This window comes from Leuciscus leuciscus (assembly GCF_965113295.1).
Source record: "Leuciscus leuciscus genome assembly, chromosome: 21".
Lineage (NCBI taxonomy): Eukaryota > Metazoa > Chordata > Actinopteri > Cypriniformes > Leuciscidae > Leuciscus > Leuciscus leuciscus.
The window spans coordinates 12,223,949-12,239,977 of record NC_138745.1 but is presented as its reverse complement, the minus strand read 5'-3'; the positions used below and the strand labels follow the sequence as shown (position 1 = coordinate 12,239,977).

The window sequence follows — 16,029 nt, the reverse complement described above, 5'->3', positions numbered from 1 at the left end:
AGTATTGACAAATGGGTCCAAGCAATAAAAAAAAACAAAAAACTGTAAGGTGTGAAGAAGATATAATGACCTTTTCAGACGAAGAGTCAGTTTGTAATGTCAGTAATTTAACAGTTTCTACCATGCTACAGTCTCTGTTTACAGTATCATATGGCATAGTGTAATGTAAAGTGCCTGTATTTGATGCAACAGTTACCTGCCATCTCTTTTCAATTCTCATTTATTTGTATAACATCAAAACACTTCGTTTGAATTTCATGATAAAATGGACAGAATTTGAAAGCTAAGACCTTGTGTCTTATCAGAAATAACAAAACACAAAGCTCTTTGCAATTATTGGATGGAAGGGGAACTACAAATAATGTTTGGTGTAATAAAAAACTGTGGACCTGGCAACCCTGGCTTGAACTACAGGGATTCATAGGGTCAAATAGAGCCTGCTTTAACGTCACTGTTTTTTTTAACTTAATACGTTATTGTCGCATTAACTTTCCCTAAAAAATTAACACAAGACGTTTTCTTCTCACACAGTATGTGTTGCAGTCTGACATATTTTCCCGCCCCTTTTGATTGACATATAATCGGTCTGTTTTTAAACAATACTGAAAATAATTTTATTTTATCAGACGATACCAATTGTTTTGACCGATACATCGGTGCATCCCTATGAACTGCAATGTCTGTAATGTAAGACACCTAAGACCGTGCTACAGGGAGACGGATGAACAACTGATTGTCATTGCAGTGACAAACAACGTGTAACCATGTGTCCCCCTCAAGACCTGATTTGTTTTTTAAACACAACACCTTTGCTTCACCAATTTATGTAGATGTGTGCATCCATTGTGTCTTCAATGCACATCATTCATATCACCATGTTTATGTTTCTTCAAAGCTGAGAAAAATAATGAATGATAATAATTGTCATTAATTAACAAATAATTGGCACGTTCATGACTTTATTGGGGAAGATGCCTCTTGAAGGTAAATAAAGGAATGGAATTAAAACAAAATGTGAAGGTATATGTAGAGATCAAATTAAGTGAAATAAAAGGCTGTAAAATGGTATACAATTTTAACAAAAAATGTTTAATACACTTATTAGTCATTTTAAGAATAAAACAATTCATCATTCAAACACTAATTTGTAAGGGCTGACCTATATATTAATCTCTGTTCCTAAACTTAGTATTGTTTATTTTTTCTGTGTTTTTTTAATATATTTATATATTCCAATCATTTTGTGCTCTCCATTCTGTGGATGGGCTCATGACAGCTTCTGTCTCAATAGATGTAAATAATGTAATCCCATTTTTCCTCATTCATTCTCTTCCTATTCTCTTCTTCATCTTCCGTTTCTTTCACTCCCACATCTTTGTCTTTACATCTCACGCTTTCCTAGGAATCACAAAAAGAGGAGTTTTAATAAACAGAAGGTCAATACTGAGCTAATATTAAGCAGCACTAAATGTCATTGTGACATCTACCTCACGGTACAATATGTATCGAAATACATACATCACTACAACATATATTGCAATATATCACAAAGCCTCATATTCACATTGCAAACAATACAAAAACAATTTAACACATGCTTAAAAAAAACTTTTATCTTAAACAAATCCCAGTTACCTTTTTATTGGACTCAACAGCCACATTCCCTTACATTACTACAATACATATTATTGTACTATAAATGAATGTATTAATTCACAACACTGTATCTTGAAACATTACAAATATAATATTTGAGTTCAACATGATTTACACAAGCAAACATGTTCTTAGAACATGATTTACCCAAATAGGACATTCCTGGATCATCCTTAATGGTCCTGGAACAACATTCCTCTCAGTTAATCAGATTTTAGGGTTATCTTTAGGGTTGACAAAATGCACATTGCATATCCACTGTGTAACATGCCATTTAACTAGTAGTTAGTTTATATTTAATGCAAGTTAGTTTATAGTGTATTTGATGTAAAATATATCTTCTCACTTAGTAAAAAAAAATCTATTTCAAGATGCAGATGTTTTTGTATTGAGCTGACAATGCAATCAAAGGTTGGTGCAATCTTTGAACTAGATGAAACCCTTCCCACTGAGGAAGACAAATGAAAAGTTCAGCATACATTTCACAGGAACTCCATGCATGATTACTTACAGACCAATTTAAGACCACATTCTCTCAAAGCAACACCAACCCACACATTAAACATGCACAAGTATAGAGACGCAAACATATATAAAGACAGGTACAGCACAACAGCTACGAGAGGGGTATTGGATACCTTGCTTCTGTTACTTGAAAACTGGGAGGTGGGACTGTTTAGACTAGAAATGAATAGTATGGTTAGTGGGGAATAAATTAAAAGAGTGTGAGAGATAAGATAAAGCATAGAAGAATGATGAGTGTGGGATCAAAAACTGGCTTTTTAGTGCAACCAAGTTGTATCGAGAAAAAAGATTGTGCAATTAATATATAATAAATTGACAAAGTCGATTAAAGTTAAGTTTAAGGAGTAAATCATATTAAGTTTCATTCATAAAAAAAAGTCAGAATAAACAGTAGATTGTAAGTAAGAACAGAGTATGAGAGTGAATGTAATTTTACATTTAAAATATGTTTACTTAAATGCATGTTATTTTATAATTATGTGAACACATGCATATTTACATTTGTTTGAAACTCACCGTCTACGTAGTTACGGGCGGCGAACTTCAACACCTCATCAATAAGGATAACAGGGAAAGAAAGCTTCAGTACCACCATCCACTGTTCCACGTTCAAATGAGTCAACTTGAAAACCATCTGTAATAGGAATAGGAAGGTTGTGGCCAGTGTAGAGATATAGTCAAATATAATGAACAGGACAAAATAAAGGTGAAAGTCGTACAGGCAGGGGGTCCACATAGAGGATCATGAAGTGGAGGGACATGGAGAGGGTCATGGCAGAAATCAGCCAGCCATTACTCCATGGGGGCATGCGCAGAAGGGACTGATTCTCAGACAAACTAATGAGAAAGACACAGAGAGGAATACTTATTACAACCATCAATATCAGGGTAATATTAGCTTTGTTCCAAAACCTGACAGCAGTAATGCATCTTAGGTTCCAATAAAGGGATGGTTCAATTCTGTCATAGTTCAATTCTGTCATCATTTACTCACCCTCAAGTTGTTCCTAACCTGCATGAATTTGTGTCTTCTGCTGAACATATTTTGAAGAATGTCGTTAACCAAACAGCTGTGGGTCCCCATTGACTTCCATAGTATTTTTTTTTTCTGTACTATGGAAGTTAATGGGGACCAGTAACTGTTTAGTTACTCATATTCTTCAAAATATCTTCTTTTGTGTTCATCAAAAAAAAGATATTCATACAGGTTTGGAACAACTGAAGGGTGAGGAAATTATGGCAATTTTTGACAGAAATAAAATCCCATAATGCATTGTGGCTTTAAATCATATATCTCATCAAATTGAAATTACACTGTACATATACTTAGTTAATACTGAAAATCTACTGCATTAGACAAAAACTGCAGTGAAGATGTAACCTGTTGAGAGCGTTGAGCATCTCAATTGTGACCAGGACAGACAGAGCCATGGTCATGGGTGCAGCAGCCTCAAACACCTCACACTCAATGCCAACGAAGTCTTCATTCTCCTCGTGGCACTGCATGAAGTGAGACTACAGCAGGAAGAGAAATTAGCAGACATGAACAGATCTGATAAAGAAGCTTTCTTTCCATGTTAGATTCAAATAATAATTATGTGATGGAGATATTGCTCACCAGCTGGTAGTAGGTGATATGAGGACCCTCGTCATCATACAGAAACCAGTGGGCAGCAGCACCCACGGTGGCAGCACCCACATATCCTGAGGACAGTCAAGTCATTAAAGTAACACCAAAACTCTCACCGAAAATATGAGTAAGTAGATATTCCACAGAAATAACAAGGATACCAACCACCAATGGCCATGTATCTGAAGAACAGCCAGCCAGAGATCAGGGCCTCTTTGGGAGAGCGGGGAGGCTTGCCCATGATCTCAAGATCAGGGGGGTTGAAGCCCAGGGCAGTGGCGGGCAGACCATCAGTCACCAAGTTCACCCAAAGCAGTTGGACTGGGATCAGAGCCTCAGGCAGACCAAGAGCAGCAGTCAGGAAAATACTAAAAGAAACGAGAAGAATGTCACATGTGAGAAGGGGTGTAAAAAGTACAGAGAAATTGTACTTAAGTTAAAGTACATATACCCCTAGTGAAAAGAAAACCTAATGAGGTTTCATCTCATTATTTTCACAGTAGTTTGACATTTAAATATTGTGAGTTTTAGAATAATAATCAACTAATCATAAGCTGTGTTCACACTTGACTCAAGTTCATTCATCTACAGCAATGGTTATTATAAAACTCCAATTATTCGAGTTCAACGTTTGTGTATGGAAGGGATGGTTCACCCAAAAATGAACATTCTGTTATCACTTACTCTCGTCTTTCACCCTTCTCTTTAATTGCGAAATGATTTAAGTCGTGTGACATGTACTTTGTTCTTTTAAGTCTGCATCAACTTGTAATGGATTAAAAAGTATAATTTTTTTACCATGTAAATGTAACTAAGTACAAGTATGTTTTAACAGAACTCAAAGTAAACCGATTCCCCAAAATAATACTCAAGTATTGTAGTAAAGTACTCAAATCCACCTCTGCGTGTGAGCATACATGATAACATTAGACATGGTTTTAAAAAAGGCCAAGAATTCTTACCAGACAACCTCTCCAACATTGGAAGAAATCAGGTAACGGATGAACTGCTTCATGTTGTTGTAAATAGCTCTGCCTTCCTCAACAGCTGCCACAATAGAAGAGAAGTTGTCATCGGCGAGGACCATCTCAGAGGCTGACTTGGCAACGGCAGTGCCAGAGCCCATGGCAATGCCAATTTCTGCCTTCTTCAAGGCAGGGGCATCATTGACACCATCACCAGTCTAGAGCAAAGATAACAACATTATTGTATCATCTTAAAGGCAGATATCATGTGATATAGTGTTGTGGATGTTGGCTTGTAAAGTGCAAGTGTACGTATTTCTCACCATAGCAGTAATCTCATCATGACCCTGCAGGTACTCAACAATCTTAGACTTGTGGGCGGGCTCAACACGGGCAAAGCAGCGTGCCCTACGGACAGCCTCACTTTGCTCAGAAACGGGCAGGTCATCAAACTCACGGCCAGTGTAAGCCTTGCCAGTTACATCCTCATCCTCGGTAAAGATGCCAATACGACGGCAGATGGCCACAGCGGTGCCCTTGTTGTCACCTGAGGGTTAACGTTTTTTTATGATTTTTTTTTGTTATTTGGAGGACAGGTTAGGTGTTGCAGCAAGATTGAAAGAGATGATTGATGAGAGGATGGATAAAAAAACATACCAGTGATCATGATAACACGAATTCCAGCAGCCCTACACAGTACAATGGAGCTAGAAACCTCTTTACGGGGGGGATCCAGCATACCAACACAGCCAACGAAGGTCAAGTCAGTCTGAACAAGACACAGAAGATGTAGCAAGTCAAAGATTTGTAAAGTCAAAGATTTTATATACCTTAGCCTGTTCATTTAACCCTCATACATCATTCTTGCTGGACCACCATAGCTGGAGCATATCGCCAATTCTCATTTTTCATAAATCAGTGCTGTATCTGAGCACTGAGTTTTACAAATATTTAACCAATTAAAGGTTGTGACTAAATTTGTAACTCAACTTTAGGCAAAACCTCATTGAAACAAATTGAGCTCTGTGTGAGCTTGATTTTGGAAAAAAGTGAATATTATAATGACACATTCAAGTATCTGTCCATATTTAAAGCCACAATACAAACTCTGATGACATGCTGGTCAGTTATTTAAAAAAATGTTTTTTTCTTTTCTAAAAAGTAACCGTTTTGGCCATAGGTTGGCAGCCTTCTTAGCTAGTTGTGATGTTCACCTCATAGTCCACAAATTTAGTAGAATCCTCAAGGACCATTTCCTCAACTTTCAGGGGAGTGTCCCTGGTGGCCAGTGCCAGGCAACGCAGAGTGTCACGGCCAGTACCCCATTCCTTGATGGTAGCCAAGATCTTCTCCTTTACACTTCCAGTCAGGGGTACGCGAGTAGCACCTACACGTACATAGGCACACCTGTCAATCACACCCTCTGGAGCACCCTAAAAAAAAGAGGATTCAGAAGATGTGTCTATTATTAGGAGAAGATCAACATCAATATTTATCAATATTTTGTGACAATTTACTTTTTAAAATCCTTACAAAAAAAAAAAGAAGGTACTGTGATGTACTAGATTAGCAATACCAAGGTACTTTCATTTATATACACCACTGCACCATATCATATACCATGGTATTTGCAAGGGACTTCTAAGAAACCCTTTTTTTTGAGACAGACACATGATAGTGAAATAGTATACCTTCACAAACATTTTGCAGCCTGCATCACCCTTGGAAGGTGTACAGTACACAGACATAGATTTCCTGTCACGGGAGAACTCCAGAGTGAAGTTCTTCTTCATTAGCTGCTTAATTATCTGCACAATATGAAAATGGAAACAGATTTGAGTTACATAACAATCAGCTCCAAGCTACATTACTGGTGTTTTAGGAAGGTACACCTCTACTTACACTACAGCAAGCATTTGCTCTCTCAACCTTGGACAGGTTGTTGACGCTGGACTTGAAAACATTCATCTTCTCAACCAAGCAGCACAAAGCAGTTTCAGTGGCCTCACCGACCTTCTCAAAGATCTTCTTGGACTGTAACACAAAGGAAGATTACAGGGTTTTTTTGGGGACAAAAATAAATAAGAGAATGGAGGAATGAAGTATAAAAGAGTAAGTGTCTCTCACCTCATTGTAGTCAAGGGAGGAATCGTTACACAGGGCACAAATGGTGGCCAACTCAACTAAACCGTCAATCTGACTGCAGTCAACACGAGCACCCCCTTTTGTGCTGAGAACAAGATGCCACTCATATTACATTTATGACTTCAACTTGTTGATAGCCTGATAATAAAAAGGAGCATTTTAGGAGAAGTTTTTAATTGTGTACTTACACCTCACCCTCGGGTGTGTACTTGGAGCCAGAGATATCAAAGCAGTTAAGATCAACGTGATCACCCTCAATTCTATCAATGATGAACATCTGTAATGATAAACAATTTCATATTAATAATATGTCCATATTAATATAAATGTATACATGTGAAGACTTATACTTTATGTTCAAAGGTTAAGTGTGTAATTTCTGCACCAATTGCAACACCCAACGAAAATGCAAAAATAATGTGCTTTAGAAAAAGGTTTCCAAACACCTATTTCTAGGTGTCTAGGTCCTATTTCCAAACACACCTATTTCTTTTTCCATTGCTCAAAATATAGGAATACCATCCATAACACTTGGTTGGCAAATCAGACTGCTTAAACGTGTAAATGTTATCTTAGCTATGTTTTGAAAGTGAATTGTGGAAGTTAGCCTACTAATGACAGATTAAAGGCAAGGTATACGATTTTTTCCAGATTTTTTTGTTGTTGTTATGCTGGTTGAAAGTCTCTTCATATCCTGCAATCATTTAGTAAAATGGTCTAAATATATTTCTATAAATATATATCTTCTGTGGAAGGTGTAGGACCATAAAATGTTCGTTCTATACAATGTCCTGCCTGCCTGTCAATGTATGTATTTGCATTCCGCTGTGCACCCTGTTTGCTCAGACATTACACATCATCAGCGTGTTTCATGCTATGGTTGTAGACAGAGACAGCCACAGAGTAACACAAACTAACAGCAGCCGCCTTTTACATTTCCTGCTGTACCAAACAACAAGCTTATGCTGCGTTCATGCCATTACTAACGTAAATTAAGAGATGGCAACCCGTGACATTCTACTGGGAGCTGTTCACATTCTCAGAATGTGTTTCAATGGCAACACTATCAATCCCGAAATGAATGTGCAGCAGTCAGGTGGTACAGGTCAGTGCTCTTTGAGTTGTTTATGTTTTTTATCGTGTAATGTTATGTGATTTGAGACGTGAGGTAGTTTAATGCTGTCTCCCGTGACACTTTGCAGACTCTGCTACAGCTGTGTGTGCGTTTTGCGTTCATGTGTTTTAGAGGACGCGTGGCTTTGGACAGCGTACTGAAGGGAGGGTGGGACCTTATGCTTTCAAAGCTAGCTCAATATTGTTAGCCACTCCGAAATTGCCTACCCTACCTTTAAATTGTGACAAGATTTCGTTTTTCAACACTGGAAAAGTTGCACACTTCACCTTTAAGACTACAGTATATCAGTATTAGCAATAGCTTCATTATTTCTTAGTGGATGCGTGTACATGCAACACCTACTTTGGTCACACACATCTGATTGGTGGTCAGGGTGCCAGTCTTGTCAGAGCAGATGACAGAGGTACAGCCCAGGGTCTCCACAGAGGGCAGTGAACGGACAATGGCGTTTTTCTTGGCCATACGTCTGGTACCAAGAGCCAGGCAGGTGGTGATGACAGCAGGCAAACCTGACAAGAGGATATGAGTTTATGGATGGATTAATGTCTGTCAATAATATTGATACTCTTGATAGATTTAGATAGTAACTATGCTTTATGTAAAGTATATACTAAAGGACAAGGTTTTTAGCCTTGTGGGTAAGCATAGTGGGTATTACATAATAAACCTTAGGAAAAAAAAAACTTTGAGATATGTATTGCAAGTGTTATCATGCTCACCCTCAGGGATTGCAGCCACAGCCAGAGCAACAGCGATCTTGAAGTAGTAGACAGCACCACGAATCCAGGATCCACCATGGACGGGGTCATTGAAGTGACCGATGTTGATCATCCAGACAGCAACGCAGATCAGAGAGATAACCTTAGAGAGCTGCTCACCAAACTCATCCAGTTTCTGCTGCAGAGGGGTCTTCTCCTGCTCTGTGGCAGCCATCTGGTCCCGGATTTTACCAATCTCAGTGGCTACACCAGTAGCGATAGCGACTCCAATAGCCTTGCCAGCAGCAATGTTTGTGCCCTATAGGTGGGAGAGGAAACTAATGATTTACCCAAATAGTATTTTTTCCTGAATCAGATTCTTGTTCTTGGAACAATATTTCTTTTGATTATTAAGATATTGAGATTAGGCTGGTGTGTTGGGGTTTGAACAAATTTCTTATCTACTTAACCTTCCAAAAGCACATCCTACTGGGCGAAATCACGGTCACCAGGTTGGGTTAAGGTTAGGGTTATAATTGAGAGGAACTTTGTTCAAGAATCTTGTGTGTATGGAGGAATGTAGCTAATTGGAGAGGTAGAAAACTAATCTGTATAGTTGGAGGATTGTATCGATGAAAACTCACAGAGAAAAGCATGTTCTTTTTGTCCTGATTGACGGCCCTAAGGTCGGGGACAACATCGGTGTGCTTGATCACACTGACAGACTCACCTGTGCAAAAAGATAACCACATTTACATTTACATACAAATACAATAAAATATAACCTCAAAATTACAAACTTCCCAAAGGTTTATCCCAAAAAAGCTACGTAATCATGGGGATCATCTTCCTATGAAGAATATTTGAGTTACAGCAGAGTTTTGGTCACCAATTGTCCCGCTGTGTTGAGGGAGCCCTGAGAGAAGGTTCACATATAATGATCTCAATGTAACTACAGATGTGAGAACATTTTTGTTCTCAATACACTGGAAAACAGAGGGATGCAGAGCAGCACAGCTGCTTCTAAAGTAGCCTACAGCTGCTTTACAAATTATTTTCCATTCAAAAGAAACCACTTGTCATGTTTGTAGTGGTTATATAGTTTTAATGTTCTGACAATTTTGACACCAGTGGGCTAAATTTCACAATCACACCTAGGACCCCACAAGCTAAAAGCACTAACCAGTAAGGATGGACTGGTCAACGCGAATGGTGGTGGATCGGATAGAAGTAAGCCTGATGTCAGCAGGAACTTTATCACCGACTAGGGAAGAAGAAAGAGAGAGTATTCAGTATGGAAAATCGTGGTGATTCATGACCAGTGCTGCAACAAAAAGAGCCTGAACCAAAAATCTGACCTACAGGATACTTGAAATTACTAAACATATGTGATGTGAATATATAGCCATGGATCACAAAGATTATAGTGTATGTAGGCTCTGTGCCAGTGGCAGTAATGCCACATGATTTGTGGAGAACTATATCATAATGCCCTAGACATGCTCAAACTATAAATGTAATACTATGAGTAGTTCTTTACTACACACTATGTAGCCATATACTATTTCACACCTTGTTGCTTCTGTTAATCAAACTTGCCTTGCAGGGTTTGTAGTGTGCAAACCAGGTAATAAAATGCATATTCAAGATTGAGCATAATTTTACATTAGTACCTTTCTACCATTAAACTTTTCCTTCAGGACCCAAGATAGACTGACAGCATCAATCTCATCTGGCCTGGCTGTATCACTTCTGCATATACCTCAACACTCAAAATAATAATTTCAAATCCTTTTGGTGTAATACAGATACTGGATAATGGGTCAACAGGGGATTCTATACATTCAGAAAATATGCATACTGTGCACAGTATATTCCAAACTAAAGATTGAACGACATAAAGGAGTCTTACCAGACACCTCCACAATGTCACCAGGGACAATCTCTCTGGCCTTGATCCTCTGGACGCTCTTTTTGTCCGTGCGGTAGACCTTACCGATCTCAGGTTCATACTCCTTCAGAGCCTCAATGGCACTCTCAGCATTACGCTCCTGTGACAGACAATACATTTGCTTGGTGAGCAAACAGATGCCTATGTGTTATGCATTCACTTCATTTACTTTGTGAAATCAATAATCTACTTATATCTGCTTCTGTGATTAAGGAACTGTGTACATTTGGTGCATTACCTGCCACACACCGACAATGGCATTGGCAATGAGAATAAGCAAAATGACAAAAGGCTCAACAAAGGCAGTCACAGTCTCTTCACCCTCCTCAAACCAGGCCAGTACCTAAAAAAACACACAAATACAGACATAAGTGACGAGCACAAGATACATATTGATCTTGATTTCAATTTAGGGATTATATTTCCATCTCTTACAGCAGATAGTGTTAAGACTGCACATCTTGGTGGTATCTACTGAATATCTTGATATATATATATATATATATATATATATATATATATATATATATATATATATATATATATATAGAATAATTTTTATATAGTTAGAACTCTAATTATATAGAGTAGAATAATTATATATAGAATAATTTTTATATAGTTAGAACTCTAATAAGATTCTTATATCATCAATGGAATATATTAAAATAACTTTTAATTAAAATATTTTCAGAATGCACTTGACTAATGTAATTTTTCAAAGTATTGTGTCATACACAATATGAAGGAAGACAGTAATCTGGAGTAAAATCTGGTGTCAAAATGTAGTTGGCTACAATTTCTAGGCAATTACTCCATTAATATGAAGGTTTCAGAGAAAATAAAAAAGACATTTCCCACCTTTGTATAAACTCTTGATTTATTGACCAGTGGAAGGCTTAGAGCTCACTAGGCCAATCCTAAATATTATTTATGAATACGGGAAATACTATTCTTACATCATGATGCTATTGGTAAGGTTGCTAAACAGGCCTGCAGTTATATCTCATCTCCCTTTACTTTCTCTCATGCATCTCTCCTGACCTTTTCAAAGGATAGAGTTTCTGTCTTCAACTTGTGTCCTGCTTAAAATAAACCCCTTCGCCCTCTCACACATCTTCTGAGCACCTCAATATTTTCCTTCTAAGGCCATTCGAACAGCTGGTTGAGGCGCAGTGTGGTGGGGGTTGGACATTAATACCCCCCATGTTCACCTTTAACCTCCTAATAACCGCTGAAACTTACAAACATCCAGTCTTTCCTGCTTAGAAAACTATGGGATAAATAACACCACCCGTATGGCTTCCTGACACAATAAATTAAGATCAATCAACTCAATAGGAAACTATTTGGTGCTACATTGCAATATGTAATACTGCTATCATATCTTAAGGCTGATGCTTTACTGTTCACACTACTATGTAGACCTTTACAAATAACCTTTGCGCTAAATAAAAGGGCAAACTACCAAGTGTACCTTGTTGCATAACACCATAAATGGCTGTGGTGTATGTTACAGCATTAAGTGCAGGAAGGCAACCTACACTATGTTACAACAGCTGATTACACGACACACCACTCAAATTGAAAGGGTATGTTTAAAAGTGTGTGTCATGCTGTATCTATATGCTGACAGATCTGGTTAAATCCCATGAAACAAAGTGTTTGATATGTTTTGTATGTACATCACTATGACACCATACTTATTAATGTCTTTGTTGGGTCTCGAAATAACTATTTTGTTCTAAAAAAAAAAAAAAAAAAAAAAAAAAATCATATCCAACCTTTTTTGTGTGTGTAATGTTCTCTTTCTGCTCAATATATACATTCCTAAAATATTTTTTGGGACAAAGGAGACACTAATAATTATTTTTTTGTTGGTGAGATGTAGTGAGATTGTTGGCTCTGTGGTTGCTGATTTATTTGCAGTCTTTTTTGAATTATTCACTTTTAAGTAACTTACGAAAGAGATGCAGGCAGCAAGCAGCAAAATTCTGACCAACAGATCTTCAAACTGCTCAACGATCAACTCCCAGATGGATTTTCCTAAAAGGCACAGAAATATAGTTCAGTCTTTACTTATTAGATTTTGAGATTCTATTGATGACTAGTTGATATGAACTTAGTTAATTTCTAATGTTGTTACTTTATAAGCAATATGTTTGTACATACCCTCCTCAGCTGGCAGCTCTATGAAACAAAGTAGACAGAGAAGAAAGAAAAAATTGTTTTAATAATTGACCAGAAATCAATACAACATTTACTCTGGCCAATCTTTCACTGTATCCCAGAAGAGCTATTATGGCATAACCATTTCTAATTGATTTCATATGAAAATTATTATAAAAAAGGAACCTGAGGCATTTCAATCATTTTGCAGACGACTGACAAGTATTAGTATGTTCACACTGGAACAGCGTTTGGACATGAAATAAACACATATTTCAACTTTTAAAATGTGAACAGTTTGAAAGCAATGCTGACATTCAGTCCCAGCTTCAGTATTCATGTGTATTCAAATATATTTGAATACATATATGAGAAATATTAAAATGTTTAAATAATGAACATATAAATCCCCACTAAAGCTTAAATTAAAAAGTTTTAATTATATGCAAATATCAACAATAATAATATTATTTATTGCTACTTCTACTTCTACTACTACTACTACTACTACTAATAATAATAATTATAATAACAGCCTAAATAGAAGTACACCCCTGAACAGTAATGTGAAACCTGCTTTCCAGCACTTGGAATCATTATATTTGAAATGTAAAAAGTGCTTGTGCATGCTAGGGCCTCTCTGTACAAGTGGTTATGTTTTTAAGTCATGACTTTGTAATACCAGTAACATATCTGATCTCTCAGGCCAACTTCCCTTCCCCCATCTGCCTGAAATACTGCTAATCTAATAAGACCTCTCAAATATCCAAGCAAGGCCGTTGTGCCATCACCTGTCTTTCTTCCCTTCTCCTCTTCTGCCAAAGTCTATTTTCAATCCCAGCTTCTCAGTTTCTGTGCCACAACCTGTTTGTGTTCCTTTAAATGCCACTGAAGAGTCTGAACATTTCAGAATATACTAAACCATCCATTATCAAGATTATCTAAGATCTATGCAATTGTAAATAAAAATGTTTTTTTACTATTTAAAAATTTAACCCAAAAAATTTGTTGTATGTGTCTATCTGTGTGCCTTCCTAAAAAATAAATGCTTCCATCATTTAGAGTGTTTGGTTGTCTTAATATTAAACCCTGCATGCATCTTCAAGACATCTCATTGATCTCACCATTGTAGCCGAACTTATCCAGGTTCTTCTTGACCTGATCAGGGGTAAGCCCGGTGGTCTCATTAACCGCAAAATGGGCCAGACATTCAGCCGTGGTCTTGGCGTAGGCGTCCTCCATCCTGTCAGGGGTGAAGGATCTTTACGAATAGCAAAAGCTTAGTTAAACAGGTCTACCCGTGCTTTTTAGTCTTTATTGCTCTTGTTACTCGCTGTACTACAAAATCTGCCCCCCGTTACTTGGACCCCCTCCGTACAGGAGTGATGGACTGACAGAAAGAGCGATTAAATTCACACATGTGCACTATTTTATACTGCTGCCAGCTGCCCTATTGGTCAAAGTTGCCCATCGCCACACCCCAAAATTCCAGTCAGTTGCGTATGGCTTTGCAGGACTGAGTTATAGACTAGGGGTTGAACGTCTTCGGCGTCTCGGACTTGAAGATGTGGGGGGTTATTTGGTGGGCAAGGAGCATGAGGGGTTAGCATATGAAGGGGGTAGCACTGAAATGAAAAGTTGATCTGTTTTTGGAACATGCATGGTCAGTGGAATAAGGAGAGTGGAGAAGGTGAGAGAGTAAGAGTGAGTGATGGGCCAAATGGCCTCTGATAGGAGGGGGTTGTTAGAGGAGTGCTGGAGGGTTAATTTGGTACAAGCATTAGAGGAGTGTTGTAACATGGGAGGCTTAAATAAGAGAGTGTCACAATGAACACACATTGATTTGGCATGAACAAGAACACCATCATTTCCTATGATCCTTTTTAGATCTATCTCAGCATTAAGATCCAATTCAAAACTAAAATCAAGCAGTGCATCATCAGGTATTTAGCCAAGTGTTCATGACTTAACATAAACACACTCTCTCAATCATATGTATGTCATTTACATCACTCTCATGGCACTTATTAACTATTTTTGTATCTGCATTGACCCCACATAGACCCCAGAGACAATTAGGTTTAGGGGTGGACCTTCATTCTTACTTTTTGAATTACATCGTATACATGATTCATACGAAATCACCACCTTTTCTCACGAGATTGGGTTGGTCATGGCATTATGGTTGGCTGCACTTCATTTTACACTCATAAAAAGGACAGTCCTTGTTTGTTTTTTTCAAAGGAAGAAAATTAAATAATTTAGAGGTTGAAAGTTCTCAAAGGTCTCTAATTTAGTAAGCACAGTGTCTTCTACAGAATTGTTTTCAGACCCGGTCAAGAGGAGCATCACTGAAATTAATGAGAACCTCAGTAGAAGTGGGGCCCCTGTCACATTGGTCACTCAAAACAATTTTCAACAGACTCATAAGAATTTGTTTGATGTGATGCCCCCGCCTTGTTAATTTCTGATTGAAACACATATCATGAAAAGGACTACAAGGTACTGACGGAGAAATTCTGCATGGAATTTAGTTTTACCAGGACATTCAATCAATTCAACAATTGGCAGCAATTGACAACACTTAGACCTTTTTGAGTTGCATTAATTTCTAAAACAACCCTGACAGCAACATAGTGTTGGCCCAGATCCGGCCCACATCAGGTACACGTCGATTCCACACTGCCCAGATGTGGGCCGACACTATGTTGCTGTCTGGTAAATCAGGTAGGCAGAATAAAATTTTCCTCAAGGCTGTATAAGCTTGCTCAAAGACTGGGCTCCAATTACTTTCAAATGTTTCAGTTTCTCTGGATGTAAGGCTTTTTCATGGCCACCCCTTGCTTAATAGAAGCAATGTTCATTGCTGTTCTTCTCATATTGAGAGGTCTGGTATTCTGTCACAGTTAGTTCAGATGAAGAAAAAGGTTCAAACAGGTTTCTACAAACAAAAGTTATTTAATAATAAATAAAAAAAACTCAGGTAATCCAAAGGCAAGCATGCGTCGTTACACAAACAATACCAGACAACAACTGGATGAAAAGGAGGAACATATATATAAACAGGGTGATTGAACTCAAATGATGAACAGGTGGCGACTCGTTAATCAGAAACCATAGTTACAATTGAGGAGCGGGAAACTGGAACAAAGGAA

The 16,029-nt window shown here is 37.8% G+C and overlaps 1 protein-coding gene across 2 annotated transcripts; it reads right to left on the bottom strand.

Annotated features, from left to right (window-relative positions):
• Positions 1-1,068: 1,068 nt before the first annotated feature.
• atp2a1l (ATPase sarcoplasmic/endoplasmic reticulum Ca2+ transporting 1, like) lies at positions 1,069-14,288 on the bottom strand. 2 transcript variants are annotated; one of them, XM_082151810.1, is made up of 24 exons: positions 13,999-14,288; positions 12,878-12,895; positions 12,669-12,751; positions 10,944-11,048; positions 10,667-10,805; positions 9,938-10,018; positions 9,399-9,484; positions 8,776-9,073; positions 8,399-8,565; positions 7,110-7,198; positions 6,904-7,006; positions 6,679-6,810; positions 6,468-6,584; positions 5,991-6,209; positions 5,434-5,545; positions 5,100-5,323; positions 4,774-4,994; positions 3,977-4,179; positions 3,800-3,885; positions 3,563-3,696; positions 2,901-3,018; positions 2,698-2,815; positions 2,295-2,337; positions 1,069-1,398 (listed from the first exon to the last, which is right to left on the bottom strand). In XM_082151810.1, exons 1-23 carry the CDS (start codon positions 14,114-14,116, stop codon positions 2,333-2,335), a joined length of 2,976 nt encoding a protein of 991 aa, XP_082007936.1. In that variant the 5' UTR covers positions 14,117-14,288; the 3' UTR covers positions 1,069-1,398; positions 2,295-2,332. The 2 variants fall into 2 exon arrangements, with proteins under 2 accessions (XP_082007936.1, XP_082007935.1); XM_082151809.1 differs by lacking the exon at positions 2,295-2,337.
• Between the last annotated feature and the right edge of the window lie 1,741 nt (positions 14,289-16,029).